The sequence below is a fragment of the Somniosus microcephalus genome, chromosome 1 (genome assembly GCF_052327205.1).
Source record: "Somniosus microcephalus isolate GS21.2 chromosome 1, FLI_Smic_1.0, whole genome shotgun sequence".
NCBI lineage: Eukaryota > Metazoa > Chordata > Chondrichthyes > Squaliformes > Somniosidae > Somniosus > Somniosus microcephalus.
In genome coordinates this window covers 290,756,451-290,778,904 of record NC_140987.1, presented here as the reverse complement: position 1 = coordinate 290,778,904, position 22,454 = coordinate 290,756,451, and the positions used below count along the sequence as shown (strand labels likewise).

The window sequence follows — 22,454 nt, the reverse complement described above, 5'->3', positions numbered from 1 at the left end:
ACTTTGCAGCCTGCCAGACTCAACATTGAGTTCAACAATTTCAGATAATTATCCCTGCCCCCATTTTTCATGCAGTATGATTTTTGCCATTCCCATTTGCAACATTTTATCTTTCCTGCCTCTTACAAAAGTACAGGATATTCTTTCTATTTCTTCCTCCCCTCCTAAACCCCCCCTCCCTGTCTCTGCACCTGCTTAATATCTGTTACATCTCCAGCTTTTTCCAGTTCTGATGAAGGGTCCCAGACCTGAAACGTTAACTCTGTTTCTCTCTCCACGGATGCTGCCTGGCCTGCTGAGTATTTCCAGCATTTTCTGTTGTTATTTCAGATTTCCAGCATCCGCAGTATTTTGCAATTATATATGTATCCCAGGCTGCTGTGTGAGGCAAGGGAGAAGATTTCAGGGGCTCTGACACAAATTTTCAGAACCTTTCTGGCCACAGGGGATGTGCCAGAGGACAGCTAACGTAGTACCATTGTTCAAGAAGGGTAGTAGGGATAAACCAGGGAATTACAGGCCAGTGAGCCTAACATCAGTGGTAGGGAAATTATTGGAAAAAATTCTGAGGGACAGAATTAGTCTCCACTCGGAGAGGCAGGGATTAATCAGGGATAGTCAGCATGGCTTTGTCAGGGGGAGATCATGTCTGACCAATTTGATTGACTTTTTCGAGGGGGTGACTAGGTGTGTGGATGAGGGTAGTGCAGTTGATGTAGTCTACATGGACTTCAGTAAGGCTTTTGACAAAGTCCCACATGGGAGACTGGTCAAGAAGGTAAGAGCCCATGGGATCCAGGGCAATTTGGCACATTGGATCCAAAATTGGCTTAGTGCCAAGAGGCAGAGGGTGATGGTCGAAGGTTGTTTTTGTGACTGGAAGCCTGTGTCCAGTGGTGTACCGCAGGGATCGGTGCTGGGTCCCTTGCTGTTTGTAGTGTACATTAATGATTTAGATATGAATGTAGGAAGTATGATCAGTAAGTTCGCAGATGACACGAAAATTGGTGGAGTGGTAAATAGCGAGGAGGGAAGCCTTAGGCTACAGGACGATATAGACGGGATGGTTAGATGGGCAGAACAGTGGCAAATGGAATTGAACCCTGAAAAGTGTGAGGTGATGCATTTTGGGAGGACTAACAAGGCCAGGGAATACACAATGAATGGTAGGATCCTAGGAAGAACAGAGGGTCAGAGGGACCTTGGTGTGCATGTACATAGATCCCTGAAGGGCGCAGGACAGGTAGATAAGGTGGTTAAAAAGGCATATGGGATACTTGCCTTCATTAGCCGAGGCATAGAATATAAGAGCAGGGAGGTTATGATGGAGCTGTACAAACGCTAGTTAGGCCACAGCTGGAATACTGTGTGCAGTTCTGGTCACCACACTATAGGAAGGATGTGATTACATTGGAGAGGGTGCAGAAGAGATTCACCAGGATGTTACCTGGGCTGGAGCGTTTCAGCTATGAAGAGAGACTGGACAGGCTGGGGTTGTTTTCCTTAGAGCAGAGAAGGCTGAGGGGGGACCTGATTGAGGTGTACAAAATTATGAGGGGCATAGATAGGGTAGATAGAAAGGAACTTTTCCCCTTAGTAGAGGGTTCAATAACCAGGGGAGATAGTTTCAAGGTAAGGTGCAGGAGGTTTAGAGGGGAGTTGAGGAAAAACTTTTTCACCCACAGGGTGGTTGGAATCTGGAACTCACTGCCTGAAAGGGTGGTAGAGGCAGGAACCCCCACAACATTCAAGAAGCATTTAGATGAGCACTTGAAATGCCATAGCATACAAGGCTACGGACCAAGTGCTGGAAAATGGGATTAGTATAGACAGGGCTTGATGGCTGGCGTGGACACGATAGGCCGAAGGGCTTCTTTCTGTGCTGTATAACTCTATGACTCTATAATCCACGATTACATTGAAGAATTGAACTCCAAACTATGAGAGATGGAATCAACCTTCTCAGCAAAACATTTATTCTGAGGATTTTCAATTCATCGACCAACAACAAGGAGAACTTGCATTTACATAGCACCTTTAACGTAGTACAACGTCCCAATTTGCTTCACAAGAGAGCTATCGAACAAAATTTGACACCGAGGCACATAAGGAGGTATCAGGACAGATGACCAAAAGCTTGATCAAAGAGGTAGGTTTTAAGGAGCGTTTTAAAGGAGGAGAGAGAGGTAGAGAGGTGGAGAGGTTTAGGGAGGGAATTCCAGAGCTTAGGGCCCAGGCAACAGAAGGCACGGCCACCAATGGTGGAGTGATTAAAATCGAGGATTCGCAAGAGGTCAGAATTGGAGGAGCGCAGAGATCATGAAAGCTTGTAGAGCTGGAAGAGGTTACAGAGATAGGGAGGGGGTGAGGCCATGGAGGGATTTGAAAAGAAGGATGAGAATTATAAAACTGATGCGTTGCCAGAGTGGGAGCCAATGTAGGTCAACGAGCACAGGGGTGATGGGTGAACAGGACTTGGTGCGAGTTAGGTCACAAAACGGGCAGAGTTTTAGAATCGCGCCAGTTTATGGAGGGTGGAAGATGGGAGGCCAGCCAGGAGTGCGTTGGAATAATCAAGTCTGGGGATAACAAAGGCATGGATGAGGGTTTCAGCAAATGAGTTGAGGCAGGAGCCATATACCACGGAAAATTCAATAATAACCAGACACTACAGAAGAGGCATTTTTATATTACAGAAGGCCAGCTAACAGGACATGGTCTCTCTCTCTCTCTCTGTGTCAGCTGCACTCCATACTTTAAATGTCCCCAACATTCGGGGAAACCTACTGCATCGTAGACCTGTGAAAATGCGCGTCTACGAATGTGCCAACAGATTAAGGAAGCCACTTTCAGTAAAGTAAACACTTTCATTTGCACTCTTAGTGTGCAATTGAGTCTTTGCACAACAAGCTGGAGCCCAAGGAGATAGGCACCTGGCTGAAAAATGAAAGGGGCAGAGCGACACACGGAAGTCCCTCTCTGGTTAGCATCAGTGGGAAATGCCTGGGACTAGTAACACCGCAAACAACAGATACCCAAGAATCCCCTGAAGAGATTTAATTCAGCGACAAAACAACAATGTAGACAACAGCAAAATACTGCGGATGTAGACAACACTCCCTTAATGACTACTGATGAAACCAATTCTCACGAAATGGTTCTTCTTTATAATATTCAATGCTTTGCTCCACTCGCACAATTATCCGTAAACACTAAACACAACATTTATGAAAAAAGAAACTTTAAAACTAAAACAAATGTGAAAAGGAACACGACCAACCACTTCTGGAAACATGACATGGTAAATTGGCAACGAGTGCTAACATGACAACCCAGGCATCATAATTCACAATGTGGCTAAGCACCAAATTACACTATTGCCTGCAAGGTCACAGAACACAGTCTAAACTAGGAAAATATAACTTCAACTACAGATAAAAATGGACAAAAATACTTGAGAACATGCAACAGAATGAGAAACAAAAGTAAGGACTGGTACAATTACAAGGGAGACATGTGTAATCAAATCATGAGCGCTTGCAACAAAAACTAAGTTTAGAAAACCATTAAACAGCCCATGAAACCGTACGCAATTGCACGGCCAAAAAGCCCTACTGACATGATACTTTCCATGTCAGTATGAATGGCCAAAGTCCTAAACCCAGACAATACACCACATACAACATTAAATGACAACGAAACTCCTCTCCCAAACCACAAAAAAACTACAGCATGAATTATTACAGCAAAATAAGTAAGTGACCTTCAGCAGCAGAAAGTCTCTCAACAAACTTAGGGGGCTAAATTCGGTTGATTTGCACCTCCCGTTATGGCCCTAAGAGGGCGCTAATGGGGCGCAAAGCAACTAGCGCCTGGGCGCAGCGCCGCTAACGCCCCCCGCGAAATTCAGTGGGAGGTTAGCGGCGGCGCTAACCGTTAGCGCTGCCGGTGATGACGTCATCGCCGCGCGCAGCGCCCCGCTCACTCCCCAGCTGTAATATTGGGTGGCGCTATGTCCGCTGGGGTCAGGGGGGCCTGCCTGCGGCCGGGGCAGCACTAGTTAAAGGGGAGGTGGTGGACAGCCATTTTTGTTGCTGGCCGCCTCGCGGGGTGCCAGCACCTGCCCCCGTTGCTGTCCCTGGCCCACGTGAAGGCCCCTCGCAGGGTGCCGGCTGCTCTCCGTGAGCCCGGCATTCCGCTTGAGTGCCAGGCTTGTTTGCCGGCACTCCCGATCCCTGGTGGCCCAGCTGGGTGTCGGGACGCGCTGCCCTTTACTAAGGGGAGGAAGGCCTGCAGTACCATGGTGCGATGTGCCGCAGCGCGTGGCGTTGCTGCACGTAGCGCCGCAATGTTAACTTGCAGCGCCCCAAGAGGGACGCAGTGCACTTCCAGTAGCGCCCCTTCTCCCTCTCGGGGCGCTACCTGGGAAAATCGTCCGCTGGGGCGCTAACTTTTTCAGGGCACTACCCAATTTTTACCCCTTACAGAATTAGCTAGACCTAGTGCATCCCAAATTAAAATACCACAACTGGTGAAAACACCCAATAGTACAATTATAGATTCCACTTTCCAATCTGGAGTTGTGTTTGGAAACAGTATTCTGCGTCATGTAACACAAGTTTTCCACCAATTTCTGTTAAGTAGACCACATTACTAACGAGCTGAAACCCTAGTCTTTTACTCTCTGTTGCACTGTGGTAGGGTAGCCAAGGTCTAACTGATAGAAATTAGAACCATTATAAGCTTTCTCGGGACTTCCAGCATCTCCCCCCCACCTCCCTAGATGGTGAGCCTACTGTTTTAAGGAAAGTATAGAGCTGCTGTTGCCAATGTAATTCATGAACACATGCGGCTGGTGCCACTTCTAATTTATCTCCTATATGCCTCGAGTCCCCACATCCTCCATGTGTTTATTATCCAAATGGATGCTGTAATCTGGGTTAATTTGTAGCAAAGAAAAGCAGTTTGATTTCAGAGGAAAGTACTGAAATAATTAAGGTGGCAATTCATTATAACAGAGAAAAAACTAGGGGCTCCTGGTAACTCTCTGATCTGAAGCACCTGGAGATTGATTCGGGCATTTTCTAAAAGGCATTCATTCCTCCACTGTAAAACTTGCAGCCGCTCCCACTGAAAATGGCTAATGAAAGAGCCTAGGGCAAGAGGTTGAGGGAGATTACGTATTTTTAAGGATACTGAATGCTTGCAAATTGGCTGCTGTGTTTCCCACATTACAACAGTGAATTCACTTTAAAAGTACTTTATTGGCTGTAAAGCGCTTTGAGACGTCTGGTGGTCGTGAAAAGCACTTTATAAATGCAAGTATTTCTTTCTTTTAAAGAACAGTGTCAGCCTGCTGTTGGTTGCTGGATGTGAAGAGTAATGCTTCTACAAGGTAAAGGAATGCCACTCTAGAACTGTGACTCCTAAATGACAGGCCAAAGAATCTTGCCCGAGGGGGAGAAAAGGTAAACTGCAGTGTGACTCACGAAGAGAGCAGTAAAACCTGAGGCTTCAGCTAATAACTAGCAGGGCACCCAGCACTCCCATCAACTTACCCTTTGCGCCCCTGAAAACAATTTTGTAGAACGTTTCTAGCCTCTTGGCCATGTAGTTCGCATTTAGAATGGCAATCTCAGTAGCATGGCGAAGTCCCTTTGATCCCATCAACTGTGTGAAGAGAAACAGAATCACTTTTGGAATGCATAAATCACAGCAGCATTGCTAAATTTGCAGCAGACGAGGAATAATGGTCTTATAATTAAATTCCAAATACCAACAGACTTTATCACCACCAATTGACACCAATCAGCCTAAAAACCCCCATTTCTAAAATCAGTCTAAACATCTTAGAAACCATCTCATGAAATTACAACCATGAACATAGTGTGGTTTTTGACTGCAGAATAGTGTTATACATGTTTATTTTACATTAGTCACCTTTTAGGATTATGCCCCATTCCTGTAGGTCACCCCAATTCATCTGGCTAAATTCAGCCAATGTCACAAGATTGAGGTTCATACTGCAGTAATTACATGCATCCCACCTTCAGACCTTAGTTTAAAGGGAAAGAACAGTTGATTGAAAAACCTCTGCCATTTAAAAAATTTTTAAACCAGATTTTTTTTTGCTTTTATATTGCTATTAACAAGAGTACAAGTGCCAGATAGGCACTCACAGTACAAAGTGCAAAATCCGGCAATAGAAACATGGAAGATAGGAGCAGGAGTAGGCCATTCGGCCCCTCGAGCCTGCTCCGCCATTTAATGAGATCATGGCTGATCATCCAAATTCAGTACCCTGTCCCTGCTTTCTCCCCATATCCCTTGATCCCTTTAGCCTTAAGTGATCCCTTTAGCCTTAAGCCAATAACTGTGGACTATAAAAATTTCAGGAAATTTATGGCACTCAGCTTAGGACGAATCTGCTTATTCACAGTACAAATTGCGTGATTGCGTAAACCACTCCTTCACGCTTACCAAGAATAAGAAAAAGCAGCATTGGTCGGGAACTTCCTCAAAGCAGTTCCCTCTCCGCCATTGGAAGTGCGGCAGAATCCCTGTTCACACGTGTAAATGGAGTTTCAGCCAGACTTCGGGTGAAGTTACGGCGGTGGAGCGGGAGCAACTTAGAGGAAGTTCACGGCCATGAAGATGCACTAGGTATTGAGTCAAACCCACGCCCCATCAGTCTGGCACTGTACGCTGGTGCTCTATCATGGAATTTAAAACTGCCACTCAGCCCATTATACCTGCTCTTCCCATGAACCATACTGCCTAATCCTAGAAGAAGTGTCAAGCAAAACTATAATAGTCATCCGTCTTCACATTCCAGTTAAAACTTTCAAAGTTGTGCTGACTCTGATTAAAACTTCCCAGCTGGTTTTATAAATAATGCTTTTTCATATTTTTGAATTTTAAAAGGTTGAATAACTTAAAATACATATTAGCAATAGCATGACTTTGTAACAGGATCTTATAGACGCACAAAGCATTAAAAAGCTCCACATTACTGCTAATTATTTCTTTGATAAGTGACCTTCTGACTAATTGCAGGATAATTAAGATCTGACCTAGACAGTTAGGACTATCCCAGCTTGCTCCAACAGCTTGTAGTACTTGTATGACCAACGTATTTTCCTCTGCTGGCTATGTCCACTCTTTTTAACAATCAAATGCATCCTGATACAATAAATGGAAATAATAACCTTAAAAAAAATGTTTGGGTCCTGCGGCCAGTCGAGGATAGTTTGAAGCCTGATCAATACAAAGTTCATTTCTCAGTCCAACAGGTCAGATACCATCAGCCACTTTGAAATTTTTCCTTGTGTGAGCCTCCGAGTGGCTTAGTGGGTAAATGCATTATCCAGTGCGGCACTTAGTCACACAGACCAGGAAGGTCAGAGATTCCATTCCTGATCTGTGCCGATTCAGATGATCTCATCCAGAACATAGGTGGATCCCAATTATTGATCCCAATGTCTCTGGGCAAACAAGGGGAAATCCAGCCACGATTCCTACTCCTCATTACTATCCAATGACTCCTGCTCTGTGTCTGTGTGAACATTGGATTAGTATAGGGTTGGGTTTGGCTGTGATGTCCTTCATGGTTTCAGTAGCCCACTGACCCTACCTTTGAGACTGGAACCTCGAGTAAGGTTTTTGGAGGACAGTTAGTCTCCATTGAACTGTGCCCCAGCACGAACTGGTACTTGAGGGAAAGGAAAAAGGAAGTAAGCTGAGGGGAAGTGGGCAAGCTGCCAATTGACTTAAAATGTGAATCTGAGCCTACGGAGAGTTAAAAAAATTATAAATAAACACGAGGAGCAGGTGCACATTGTTTAAAACACGAATGCAAAAGCTGACACAGAACTGTATAAGTTAGAGATCTAGAACTGCACTGTACCTTAATATAGGCCAGGGAAATTGGTAGAATCGCGCTGGAGCCCCAAGGGGCAGCACTAATGGTGCCTAAAGGACGAGCATCACTATCGGACACTGGAGGGATCACTGGATGACTGGGTAAGTATGGAGCAAGATGTTTCTTCCTACAAAAATGTATATTTAAGAAAAAAAAAGTTACTCAAGTGCTAGGTGTGGTTGGCAAGTTTGTTCCTTAACTCCATAAATCACAAAGCTGTTCCGAACAAGAGCTCCTAATTGTTGCATTTTTAACATATATCACCACAGATTTCTCTCAAAAAAGCCTTACAAGAAAAAGTACTTGGACCTACAGCCACACTGCCTGGGGCCAGTTAACACAGCAAAGAACCCCAGGCCTTCCTCTCCTGGATGGCTCAATTTCATCCGCTGGAATTTTGTTTTTGCTTAGCAGAAGTATCAATAAATTTCACAAAAAAAATAAGTAAAGCTATAATAACTAACCTGATTCAACTATAATCTCAAAAGTGCAGTGAGCAGCTACAGAGTCAGTTTTCAAAGCTGCCATAAGGGGAAGGCCTCTTTTGGTGGCATTACTTTTCCAAGGATGGTAGAGTTGAGGCGGAGATTTTCCACAGTGTGGTTTCATTAGCACAATGATCTCATCGCAGAAGAGAGTCCCCCTTCCCACTCTAACATATAATAATTTGGGATCTTTAGTAGTTGATGAAGGCACTTTACTATAATGCCAAAGTGTCTTAATTTTTTTTTTCTTTATGGACCACTTAGTTACCTACAGGCGACCTATAGCACCGTTGTTAACCTAAACCACCCGGCGGGAATGGAGCGGATTCGGGTCCAATGCCCCCATTTTACACCTTGCACGATGTTACGCTCTGTTGAAGTCAATGGAGAGTAAAAGCGGACGGGGTGTAGGACGGGTGTCAAACCCGAAGCTGCGCCGTTCCCGCTGGGGCTATGACGTTTAAAATCAACGCTTCCTTCAACTTACACATTTGTTTAGAGTTGTGGGTACCAACAGATCCTAGCGTTCAGATTTAGGATTTATCCACCAGTGAGGCAACTGCGCCATGAGAAGCCCTTTCCAATCCTCCGAGCCCACGGCATCCAAACAGCAAGCAAGAAATCCAAGTAAAAATAGAGCGGAGTTGTTGGAAGTTTTGCGTGCTGGTTGCCTGGGCTTGTGACCGTACTTTGGAGACTCCAGCTACACATTTTAGTTCTGGAAAATGGAATTGCACTCCATTTGAACAGCTGGCTAGTTAATTTACTTCTGTGAAGCGTCTTGTTTGTTTATATGCGTTCTCAGGTCATGGGTTGAGACAAGAGTACATTCTACAGATTAACCGATACTTGCAGATACATACAATGAGAGTCAGTTAGTTGTACCGTTCTATACATTAACGTGGGGTGAAGCTTTGAAAAGGTTAGTAGAAATAAAAGGTTAAATGAAAATGTCAGACCATCTTTTGAGTCTGAGGACTCCAAGAGATATCAGACACAAAGCATACCTGCACTAGTCTGTGTGCTGAGCAAAGTGCTGAGCCAAAGCTGATGACTTAGTTTGAGCATGACTGCTGCACAAGAAGCTCGATCTTTTGCGAGCTGCCAAACTATTGGCGGGTGGGGGTTTTAATAGAAAGGACCCTCATTCAAGGATTTCACAACACAGTTTCAATTATTCTTTTAAAAATCAAGCAAATACTCCAGTACTTGTCCTATATGGACACCGAATATCTTCAGGACTGACTCAATGGCAACAAGAAGAATTGGAAGCTGTGGATGTCAACAAAACAGACAACAGATTTAGAAACAAAAAACAGCTCAAAACACTCCTACTTGGGAAGGAACAGCAAGAAACTGAAGTGGATAACATGACAAGAGGACGAAAGGGACCGAGGATTGGTGCGTGAACACAGTACTTGTGCAGCACAGAGACAGCGAACAGCAAGTGTCTCGCATGTTGCTACTGCATACAAATCTTTCTGACGGCAATATTATCCTGCAATTTTCTGCTTCCTTACTGATGATATGCCTATCCTGATGCATGAAGAAAATAAACAATGGAGGAAGAACAATCATTCTAGTCATTTAATGCACGGCAGTAAGGCAAAAAAATACAAAATATAGTGATACACAGTTTGGCATATATGTGATATGGCCTTGTTGCTAAATTCTCTTACTAAAAAACCAATTTATATCCTACCACCGTCTCTTGTTCTAATTGTAAACATATTCCTTAGATCGGGAGTAATTCCTGTTTCTCAAAAGCGCCCCCAATTATTAAGCACCAGTATGTCATAAGGTTGTCAGTCCTTAAAAGTAGAAAAGTTACCCGGTCCAGATGAGATTCATCCTAGGTTACTGAGGGAAGTAAGGGTGGAAATTGCGGAGGCTCTGGCCACAGTCTTCCAATCCTCCTTGGATATGGGAGTGGTGCCAGAGGGCTGAGGGTTCCAAATATTACACCCCTGTTCAAAAAAGGGGAGAGGGATAAACCCAGCAACTACAGGTCAGTCAGCCTAACGTCAGTGGTGAGGAAACTTTTAGAGATATTAATCCAGGACAAAATTAATTCGCTTTTGGAAAAGTATGGGCTTATAAATAAAAGTCAGCACAGATTTGTTTCAGGCAGATCATGTTTGACTAATTTAATCAAATTCTTTGATGAAGTAACGGAGAGGGTTGATGAGGGCGGTGCAGTTGATATGTATATGGACTTGCAAAAAGTGTTTGACAAAGTACCAAATAGACTTGTTAGCAAAATTAAAGCCCATGGTATTAAAAGGGACAGTGGCAGCATGGATACAAAACTGGCTAAGGGACAGAAAGCAGAGTAGTGGTGAACGGTTGTTTTTCAGACTGGAGGGAGGTATAGTGGTGTCCCCCAGGGGTCGGTATTAGCACCACTGCTCTTTTTGATACATATTAATGACCTGGACTTGGGTATACTGGGCATAATTTCAAAGTTTGCAGATGACACAAAACTCTGAAATGTAATAAACAATGAGGAGGATAGTAACAGACTTCAGGAGGACATAGACAGACTGGTGAAATGGGCAGATATATGGCCAATGAAATTTAACGCGGTGACGTGTGAAGTGATACAGTTTGGTAGGAAGAATGAGGAGAGGCACATAGACTAAATTATACAACTTTAAAGGGGGAACAGGGAGGCCTGGGGATGTATGTGCACAAATCTTTGAAAGTGGCAGGACAAATTGAGAAATCTGTTAAAAAGAATATGGGATCCTTGGCTTTATTAGTAGAGGGATAGAATACAAAAGCAAGGAAGTTATGCTAAACCTTTGTAAAACACTGGTTCGGCCTCAGCTAGAGTATTGAGGCCAATTTTGGGCACCGCACTTTAGGAAGGATGTAAGGCCTTGAAGGGGGCGCAGAGGAGATTTACTAGAATGGTACCAGGGATGAGGGACTTGTTATATGGAGAGACTGGAAAAGCTGGGATTGTTCTCCTTAGAACAGAGAAGGTTAAGGGGTGATTTGATGGAGGTGTTCAAAAATCATGAAGGATTTTGATAGAGTAAATAAGGAGAAACTGTTTCCAGTGGTAGAAGGGTCGGTAACCAGAGGACACAGATTAAAAGGTGATTAACACGAGAATCAGAGGCGACGTGAAGAAACATTTTTTTACACAGCGAGTTGTGATCTGGAATGCACTGCCTGAAAGAGTAGTGGAAGCAGATTCAATGGTAACTTTCAAAAAAGAGAATTGGATAAATACTCGAAGGAAAAACATTTCCAGGGTTATGGGCAAAGAGCAGGAGAGGGGGATTAATTGGAGAGCTCTACCAAAGAGCCGACACAGGCACACTGGGCTGAATGGCCTCCTTCTGTGCTGTATCATTCTATGATTGTCAGCCATACAGTATTTCTATGCAAGGCTCCCAGAGATGGCATTAGAGCAAGTCCCTGTGGAACCATGCCTGTTTCAATGTTACACTGCCTCTGCTCATCAAAGCAACCGTATTGCAGAGATAAAATAAGCCTGAAAAAGATTAGCAAAAAGAAACATCTCAGACACAATCTCCTGACTGATAATTCTTCAGGCAAAAGCAAATTAAAGTCTCTTTGTAGCATGTACTCTGTATCAAACAATGACCCGAGAACACACGCAATACAGAATGTGCCTGTAACCTAGACATGATGAAGGGGCTCGTGTGCCTCCTTAAATTGAAGGGCTAGTTTGCTTGGAAGGTCAAACGGTAGATGACAGTTAAGGAGCATACATGCTTTGTGGCAGCTAGTCCCGCAATAGGCGGCCATAATTTACATCTTTTCTAGCCCTCTCCCTCAGTGAGTTGTGTCATACAAACCCTTCAGCTTCCACCATCGGCACACTTGCTGCTTCAGTGCTCATCTACCGCTACAGGGCTTCTTCTCATCACCTCCTCAACAAGGTTAAAGCCTATGTGGGAATGGATTGAAGTGCAAGTGGCCTGTGCTGAGCCACTTTCAGCACAGGGATAGTGAGCCTGCAGACACTAGCTACAGCAGTGTCTGCTGCTGCATTGTAAGATGAAATGATGGGGATTCTCCGCTGTGTCCTTACTGCAATCCAAAGTCTGCCAACCATTTTGCCTGCAACTTAGGTATGATGATGGGACTTGGTGTGCCTCCATGACTTGAAGGACTGCCTTGCCCGCAAAGTAGTAAAGCTAGGGACAGGGGGTCACTGGATAGCGATCAGGAACAGCCAATCTTCCCTTCCCTAGTTCAGAGGTACTGGAAGCTAATTCTAGTACCCCAATTGCTGCACCAGCTGCGATCAGCTAACTCAGCACAGACCAGGAACTGAACCTGGGACCTTCTGGCCTGTGTTTGGTATTATACCCAACAGCTGGTCTTATTGCAATGCAACAGTCATAAGTTTGGGGTGGAAATAAGTGCTGATCTCCGCCCTCTCTTTTTTCAGTTACTGAAAATAATGAAAGATATTTTGAAGACAAACATTTAGGCATTCACTTTTTTGGTCCGCCCTCAATCCAGTTTTCTACCACTGGCAATTTCAAAATGACCAGAGCAGAACAAAACAACTCTTGTTTTAGCATGGCCATTGTTAACCTGAGCTTGGGTAGACATGTTTTGGCTCCTCAGTTCAAAAATGATATTCTTTGCATTGAATCAAGTTTAGAAGCTGTAACATGTGGCAGCAAATTTCTGTCCCAAATCTAAGACTTTATCAAGTACCAGTAAGTCTCCGTTCAGTGAACAGTGTTCCAGGCTTGTCCATCTGGCAGAATACATTTGTCTCATTTCTTCACCAAGACCCAAGTATACGATATTTTGTGCTATCCTCAACCTTATTAATACAGACAGAAATGCCCTAGTGGGTAGCAGTAGGGAAAATATAGTTGTCATAAAACATCAAGAAGTGTACATGTTATTGGTACTGCAGCATGTTTAAAAAGTCACAGTGGTCTTCAATTTAAATCCCATCCTGCTCTTAAAAAGATCAGCATCCTGATTCAAAACTGTAAACAAATAAGACAATTTAAACCTACACTCCAATCGGTCCCATGCCAGGTCCACCTCCTCCATGGGGAATACAGAATGTTTTATGTAGGTTCAAGTGAGACACATCAGATCCATAGTCACCAGGACGACAAAGGCCCACCTGAGAGATTAGGTGAGAAAATACTAGAATATTAGAACACTCAAAAAAAATATCCTCATTGCATGGGGCAGGAACGGGACAAGGTAAAAAATCACCAGTAGGTAATTCGACATACCAACTCAGGTCACAAGCCTAACTTAGGGTGGTGTTTCCGCCCCTTGGACAGGGTGGTGTTTCCGTCCTTTAGACAGGGTGGTGTTTCCGTCCTTTGGACAGGGTGGTGTATCCGTCCCTTGGACAGGGTGGTGTATCCGTCCCTTGGACAGGGTGGTGTTTCCATCCTTTGGACAGGGTGGTGTTTCCGTCCCTTGGACAGGGTGGTGTTTCCGTCCCTTGGACAGGGTGGTGTTTCCGTCCCTTGGACAGGGTGGTGTATCCGTCCCTTGGACAGGGTGGTGTTTCCGTCCTTTGGACAGGGTGGTGTTTCCGTCCTTTGGACAGGGTGGTGTTTCCATCCTTTTGAAAGGGTGGTGTTTCCGTCCCTTGGACAGGGTGGTGTTTCCGTCCTTTGGACAGGGTGGTGTTTCCATCCCTTGGACAGGGTGGTGTTTCCGTCCCTTGGACAGGGTGGTGTTTCCGTCCTTTGGACAGGGTGGTGTTTCCGTCCCTTGGACAGGGTGGTGTTTCCGTCCTTTGGACAGGGTGGTGTTTCCGTCCTTTGGACAGGGTGGTGTTTCCGTCCTTTGGACAGGGTGGTGTTTCCATCCCTTGGACAGGGTGGTGTTTCCATCCTTTTGAAAGGGTGGTGTTTCCGTCCCTTGGACAGGGTGGTGTTTCCGTCCTTTGGACAGGGTGGTGTTTCCATCCCTTGGACAGGGTGGTGTTTCCGTCCCTTGGACAGGGTGGTGTTTCCGTCCTTTGGACAGGGTGGTGTTTCCGTACTTTGGACAGGGTGGTGTTTCCGTCCCTTGGACAGGGTGGTGTTTCCGTCCCTTGGACAGGGTGGTGTTTCCGTCCCTTGGACAGGGTGGTGTTTCCGTACTTTGGACAGGGTGGTGTTTCCGTCCTTTGGACAGGGTGGTGTTTCCGTCCCTTGGACAGGGTGGTGTTTCCGTCCTTTGGACAGGGTGGTGTTTCCGTACTTTGGACAGGGTGGTGTTTCCGTCCCTTGGACAGGGTGGTGTTTCCGTCCCTTGGACAGGGTGGTGTTTCCGTCCTTTGGACAGGGTGGTGTTTCCGTCCCTTGGACAGGGTGGTGTTTCCGTCCCTTGGACAGGGTGGTGTTTCCGTCCCTTGGACAGGGTGGTGTTTCCGTCCCTTGGACAGGGTGGTGTTTCCGTCCTTTGGACAGGGTGGTGTTTCCGTCCCTTGGACAGGGTGGTGTTTCCGTACTTTGGACAGGGTGGTGTTTCCGTCCCTTGGACAGGGTGGTGTTTCCGTCCCTTGGACAGGGTGGTGTTTCCGTCCTTTGGACAGGGTGGTGTTTCCGTCCCTTGGACAGGGTGGTGTTTCCGTCCTTTGGACAGGGTGGTGTTTCCGTCCCTTGGACAGGGTGGTGTTTCCGTCCCTTGGACAGGGTGGTGTTTCCGTCCCTTGGACAGGGTGGTGTTTCCGTCCTTTGGACAGGGTGGTGTTTCCGTCCTTTGGACAGGGTGGTGTTTCCGTCCCTTGGACAGGGTGGTGTTTCCATCCTTTGGACAGGGTGGTGTTTCCGTCCCTTGGACAGGGTGGTGTTTCCGTCCTTTGGACAGGGTGGTGTTTCCGTCCCTTGGACAGGGTGGTGTTTCCGTCCCTTGGACAGGGTGGTGTTTCCGTCCCTTGGACAGGGTGGTGTTTCCGTCCCTTGGACAGGGTGGTGTTTCCGTCCTTTGGACAGGGTGGTGTTTCCGTCCCTTGGACAGGGTGGTGTTTCCGTCCCTTGGACAGGGTGGTGTTTCCGTCCCTTGGACAGGGTGGTGTTTCCGTCCCTTGGACAGGGTGGTGTTTCCGTCCTTTGGACAGGGTGGTGTTTCCGTCCTTTTGAAAGGGTGGTGTTTCCGTCCCTTGGACAGGGTGGTGTATCCGTCCCTTGGACAGGGTGGTGTTTCCGTCCTTTGGACAGGGTGGTGTTTCCGTCCTTTTGAAAGGGTGGTGTTTCCGTCCCTTGGACAGGGTGGTGTATCCGTCCCTTGGACAGGGTGGTGTTTCCGTCCCTTGGACAGGGTGGTGTTTCCGTCCCTTGGACAGGGTGGTGTTTCCGTCCTTTGGACAGGGTGGTGTTTCCGTCCTTTGGACAGGGTGGTGTTTCCGTCCTTTGGACAGGGTGGTGTTTCCGTCCTTTTGAAAGGGTGGTGTTTCCGTCCCTTGGACAGGGTGGTGTATCCGTCCCTTGGACAGGGTGGTGTTTCCGTCCCTTGGACAGGGTGGTGTTTCCGTCCTTTGGACAGGGTGGTGTTTCCATCCCTTGGACAGGGTGGTGTTTCCGTCCCTTGGACAGGGTGGTGTTTCCGTCCTTTGGACAGGGTGGTGTTTCCGTACTTTGGACAGGGTGGTGTTTCCGTCCCTTGGACAGGGTGGTGTTTCCGTCCCTTGGACAGGGTGGTGTTTCCGTCCTTTGGACAGGGTGGTGTTTCCGTCCTTTGGACAGGGTGGTGTTTCCATCCCTTGGACAGGGTGGTGTTTCCGTCCTTTGGACAGGGTGGTGTTTCCGTCCTTTGGACAGGGTGGTGTTTCCGTCCCTTGGACAGGGTGGTGTTTCCGTCCTTTGGACAGGGTGGTGTTTCCGTCCTTTGGACAGTTGCTGTGGATAAATTCTAGCTTGGGAAGTTACGGCCCACTTGTTACCAGGTGGAGCTTCACCCTTGAGAATGTTGCTCCAGTGACCTGCTTTCAGGCCTCCACCAAGGTCCAGGAGATACAGTGAAGGACCCAGAGGCAACTGGCTCTCCAAATCCCCCCCTTTATTGAGAAGCACTTGGCATCTGCCCACAAAACCGCAACTGAGATCATGAAGCTAACCCTGTCAAAAAAAAAATCATGGACACAAACCTACATGAGAATAGCACTTTGGAGCTCCAACACAGGATGCCACCCCTCAGTCCCATACCGTTATTTTTAAACATTTCGCTGTTAAGAGGCCTATTTTGCTTTAAGTAGGTTAAGTGCGATTTATAAGCACGATGGATATATGCACTTCCATCATCGATCTTGATTCAGCCAGGTTAGAAGGCTTCAGCCAGCAACCTGGCTGGCATTGTGTACCCAGTCACACTGCATTAACTGCTACAATGGGCAGCTGTAATTATACCACTTGCTTACAGCGCGGCTGAATTGGGAAAAGTAGAGCCCCATGTAGGTGTGCCTCAGTGTGCCAGGAGCTCTATTCAGCAGTGCCTGATTGCCAATTGAATCGCTAATGACAGAAAAAATCTGGCTATCCCTTCAGACTCTTCTGTATCATCAGCAATTTGAAAAGGCAGCGCAGAGGACGGTCCAAGTTTAAAACGACTTGTGTGAAAGGGTTGCAGCATGAGCCGTGCAAAAAATGACTCTTTCAGGTAGTCTCGCTAAAGACACCAAACTGCTAATATCACAGGAACAAGCTTATAGTGGACTCTTAATATTGGTATGGTGCAAAAGGTGCAGCGACCAATGCCAAATGAATAGGCTAACTGGGGTTTTATACAGGATTCCAATCCTACGAATACCAATTTATCTTAATTTTAATAAAAGCGCCAACTGAAAATGCACTAAGAACATTATGATTTTACTAATTTGACAATTGAAATGTGGATGACTGGCAGAGGGACAGAAAGAGACAGCAGTCCCTCGATCCACCAGAAGAGCACTGGATGCCTATGGTGAAGACCTGAAACCGAATGCCACTTTTAACTAATATCCGTTATTACAGATGGCACAATCTGAGGGGAGGAAACAGCTGTGGAGACTTCTCTAGCCTAGACTCAGCTACTGTTCTGTCAGAAATTGTGTACAGCAGGAGAGTGTGTAAAGGGAATTAGAAAATAAATGAGAGAGAAATTTTCCACTTCTGTGCTCCCAGCATTGGAAATTGCAAATCCCTAGCCTGGATTTTCCATCCATACATGAATGGATGGAAAATCCTGGCTAGGTATGTGCACAATTTCTGGATCTGTAATCCTGGCGTGTGCCAGGAGTATTGGCGCAGGGAAATCTCAGTTTAATCTTCAATCTTTATAAGACCAATTTGCATGTAGGTAGCAACTTCATTTTTGCTTCCATTGCCAAACTGTACACCAGTACTCAAAGTCTGTGAAAGAAAACGCTCTTCTCAGACACTTGCACCGGTTTCCTGGCACCTGCTGTGTAGTACTGTCAAGTGACCCAGCAATTTCCACAGGCTCAGGTAGCCATGGTTATTCAGTGTGCGCACTTGGTTCAAAGTGCATTGCAGACGCAGATAAATAAGGTTTCTTACCTGTGCATTCATGTTTGCTCCATCTAGGTAAACTTGTCCCCCGTGATTATGGATCAGGTCGCACACATCACTAATGTTCTCCTCAAACACACCGTATGTGGATGGATAGGTGATCATTATGGCAGCCAGGTTATCTTTATGCTTGTCAGCCTTCAGTAAAAACAAGGTTGAACAAATGAAGCTCTTTTTCAGCCTTTTGCAGACCAAATATATGCACAGATTTGAAATTTGCCAAGATTTAGTTGTTCACCTAATTGAACTCTAGTAAATATACTTAACCACGTTTTTACAATGTATCACATAGGATCTTACTCCGTTTAACAAAACTCTCTCACCGGGGAGGTGGGTGGACGACCTGAACCCAACAACGTACATTTATATAGCGCCTTTAACTTAGTAAAACATCCCAAGACGCTTTACAGGAATGTTAAAAGTGTCACATAAAGAGATATTAGGACAGGTGACCAAAAGCTTGGTCAAAGAGATAGGTTTTAAGAAGCGACTTAAAGGAGGAGAGGTCGAGAGGCGGGAAGGTTGAGGGATGGAATCCCAGACATTAAGACCTAGGCAGCTGAAGGCACAGCCACCAATGGTGGAGCAAAGGAAATCGGGGTTGCGGAAGAGACCAGAATTGGAGGAGGGCAGGGCTCTTGGAGGACTGTAGGATTGCAGGAGGTTACAGAGATAGGGAGAGGCAAGACCATGAGGGATTTGAACACAAGGATGAGAATTTTTAAATCGAGGCATTGGTAGACCAGGAGGCAATGTAGGTTAGCAAGCAGAGGAGTGATGGGTGAATGAGAATTAGGTTACAGGCAGCAGAGTTTGGATGAGCTCAAGTTTATAGAGGGGCCGGTCAGGAAAGCATTGGAGTAGTCAAGTCTGGAAGTAACAAAGACCTGGTTGAGGGCTTCAGCAGCAGATGGGCTGAGGCAGGGGTGGAGCCGGCTGCTGTTACGAGGTGGAAATAGACGGTCTTGGTGATGGAGAGCTCAGCTCAGGGTCAAATAGGATGGTGAGGTTGCGAACAGTCTGGTTCAGCCTCAGACAGTGGCCAGGGAGGGGGATGGAGCTGGTAGCTAGGGAACAGAGTTTGTGACAGCAACCGAAGACAATAGCTTCGGTCTTCCCAATATTTAATTGGAGGAAATTTCTGTTCCTCCAATACCAGATGTGGGACAAGCAGCGTGACAAATCAGAGGCACTGGAGGGGTCGAGAGAGATGGTGTTGAGGTAGAGCTGGGTGTTGTCAGCGTACATGTGGAACTTTGGCCTAGAAATTCAGTGGGCTGCGCCACCCGTTAGCACCCAAAGAGGGCACTTAGTGGGTTTTACGCCACTGGCCACGCCTCCCGCTAAATTTAGCGGGGCGCTAATGGTGGCGCTAGCCGTTAGCGCTGCGCCGCTACCGATGACGTCATCGGTGTGCGCAGCGCCCCGCTACCGCCCCGATCGCGAAATTTGGTAGCGCCCCCTGCTTTAACGCCGGTCGCAATTTGCGACCGGTTCAGGGGGGCCTACCTGCGGCGGTAGAGGCGCGGAGCGGCCATTTTTTTTGCTGGCCACCTGCCAGCACCTCTTCGCGCTGCCATCCCCGGCCTCCTGAGCCCCCCCCCACCCCCGCGTTGTGCCGGCTGTGTCTCAGAAGCCCGGCACTTCTCCTCGGTGCCGGGCTCTTTTGCCGGCACTCGCGATCGCCAATTGCACTGCAGCAGGCCCCTCCCCTTTAAGAAGGGGAGGAAGGCCTGCAGTACCGCAGCGCGCCGTGCCACAGCATGTGGCGCTGTGGCACGTTGTGCTGCGATTTTCAGTTGCAGCGCCCCAAGAGGGATGTGGGGCGCCTCGAGTAGCGCTGCGCTTCCGTCTGGGGCGCTGAAACTGAATTTCCGGCGGGCGTTCACGACTCCTTCCGGGGCGGTACTTCCGGCGCCCTGGCGAGACTGGTGCCCCAAACGGGGCGCCAGTGAATTTCTAGGCCTTTATGTTGTGTTTTCGGATGATGTCGCCGAGGGCCAGCATGTAGATGAGAAATAGGAGGGGGCCAAGGATAGATCCTAGGGGGACTCCAAAGGTAAAGAGTGCAGGAGCGGGAATAGAAGCCACCACAGGATTCTCTGGCTACGACTGAATAGATAGATATGGAACCAGGCGAGGGCAGTTGGAGGAGGATGGTGTGGTCAACTGTGTCAAAGGCTGCAGACAGGTTGAGAAGGATCGTTCACCACGGTCACAGTCACATAGGATGTTATTTGTGACTTCGATAAGGGCTGTTTCAGTGCTGTGGCAAGGGGAGAAACCTGATTTGGAGAGGTTCAAACATGGAATTATGTGAAAGATGTGCACGGATGGAACCCAGGCTCTCAGCAATTACAAAGCGGTGTATATGACCTTTGACTTTCCCCAGTTCCTGTAGAGAAGCATTTTACCTCCTCTGGTTGTCTCTACATAAGTACTTCGAAGATTAATAACTAACTGTGTGGAGAATCATGGGGAAAACTGATGCTACCGATCATTCTTCAGCACAACTCTTTGTTAAGTTGTGCAATCCTTGGGAAACTATTGAGAAAACCTCCCCTTATTGCATTTTTAGCAGATGTTTCCCACATGTGTAGTAGCAAGAGAGATGAGATGACCAAACAAGTTGGACTTTTGAACTGTTTAAAGACATATGATACACCTTTTAAAAAAATAAACTCAGCATTTATCAACTTATCATCCCTTATGCCCCCCCTTTTTTGAAACAACTTATTCAAAAATCGTGAAACCGTATTTTGTGGAAGTAGAAACTGGCCAGGAAGGAGTTGGAAAGTTTAAGAGCATCAAAATGTTGAGTTGAAATACACACTGAAAGTTACTTAAATCACAAAAGTATTCTGGGTTATTAACTATCTCAAGCAATGAAAATGTTCTCCTAAATTCCTTCTACACCATTCTCAATGTCAACAGCATTGCCCATTAACACTTCTCTTCAACATGGGAACAACATAGATACAGTGGTGTAGCAGTTATGGTATTGTTCCAGTAACCCAGAGGTTGAGTTCAAAATCTCACCATGGCAAGATGTGAAACTGAATTCAATAAATTGGGTAATTCATGGGCTAGTGCCAGAAAGAATTGTGAAAGGGACTGTGCTGTTGTTATTAACTCAACTAGTTCACGGATTGTTCAGGGAAGGGAACCATTCGACCCCTACCTGCTCTGGCCTACACGCGAGATTATTCCACACTACTGTACATGGTCGACTCTTAATGCCTTTTGGAGTGGCCTAGCAAACCGCTCGGTTGTACAAACAAATCACTTCAAGGCAGCGGCCCACCACCACCTTCTCACAGCAACAAGCGACGGGCAATAAATGCAGCTTTGGCAGTGTCACCCACAGCTTATGAACAAATAATAATTTAAAAAATCCTCCTCCAAAAAAAAAAATCAGATTTAGACTATCAGCAGGTGCAGAGAAAGTCTGCTTTCCCTGAACCAACCATTTATTAATTTTTCAGATCGCACACTGGTGCTGAAACACTAACATAGTTACTCAAATTTCACGGGGTAGCTTCCTTGGTGTCATAATAACCTGTACAAACGTAAAACAGTTGAAATATGACATTAAATCATTTTTTAAAATCTACTTCAGCTCCTCATTGTTCCTCATTGCCCCTTGCTCTTTATTGCCACATTTTAAATTTTTTATTATTTTACTTTATTTCTATCTACCACATCCTACGTGGTGTCCTTTTTCTTAAAGAAGAAACATTAAAATATTTTGATTGCCCATTTCCTTCTGCCTCCTAGGTCTCACCATCCACTTTGGACGTGGAAGCTACACTAAAAAAAAAGTTGGTCGTAGTTCGGTTGAAAATGAGCCAGGCCCTGTGTTTTTTTTTCAGCCAACTGAACCCCCAGAACTCTGACCGGGGTTAACGTTTAACACATTATCCTTCCGTCAAAGGAGAATCCCCCCTTCCCCCCACTGAAAAATGTTATCTAGTCAGTGACACCAGCCGCATCATGGAATTGCTTGTTTATAGTACATGGATTCAGAAATACATTATCTGCTGCACCCACGTAGAATATGACACAGAATGTGACGCAACGTTTCTGTCCAGGCAATTAGCAAAAGCTAACACAAAAAGAAAATACTACAGATGCTGGAAATCCAAAATAAAAACACGAAAATGCTGGAGATACTCAGCAGGTCAGGCAGCATCTGTGAAGAGAGAAAAGATTCTGACAAAAAGTCATCGATCTGAAACGTTAACTCTGTTTCTCTCTTCACAGATGCTGCCTGACCTGCTGAGTATCTCCAGCATTTTCTGTTTTTATTATAGCAAAAGCTAACGATTGGTTAACAAGTTAGAAGATGTTTCATTTATGAATAAGTACCATACATGCACGCAATGGCAACATCTCTGTGGTGGAAAAGGCAAATGGAATGTTGGCCTTTATTGCAAGGGGGTTGGAGTATAAAAGCAGGGAAGTCCTGCTACAATTGTACAGGGTATTGGTGAGGCCGCATCTTGAGTACTGTGTACAGTTTTAGTC

At 46.1% G+C, this 22,454-nt stretch overlaps 1 protein-coding gene across 4 annotated transcripts in view; it reads right to left on the bottom strand.

The window, feature by feature from the left end:
- The window catches only part of gldc (glycine dehydrogenase (decarboxylating)), a 146,138-nt gene that overhangs the window by 12,784 nt on the left and 110,900 nt on the right, over positions 1–22,454 (bottom strand). The window contains exons 17-20 of one of the 4 annotated variants that reach the window (XM_085993809.1): positions 17,916–18,065; positions 13,428–13,540; positions 7,907–8,048; positions 5,559–5,670 (exon numbers count right to left, since the gene is read on the bottom strand). In XM_085993809.1, the coding sequence (XP_085849935.1) occupies positions 5,559–5,670; positions 7,907–8,048; positions 13,428–13,540; positions 17,916–18,065 (517 nt within the window). Of the gene's footprint in view, positions 1–5,558; positions 5,671–7,906; positions 8,049–13,427; positions 13,541–17,915; positions 18,066–22,454 lie in introns of those variants that run through there. The other 3 variants (XM_085993828.1, XR_015079117.1, XM_085993818.1) reach the window with 3 other exon arrangements.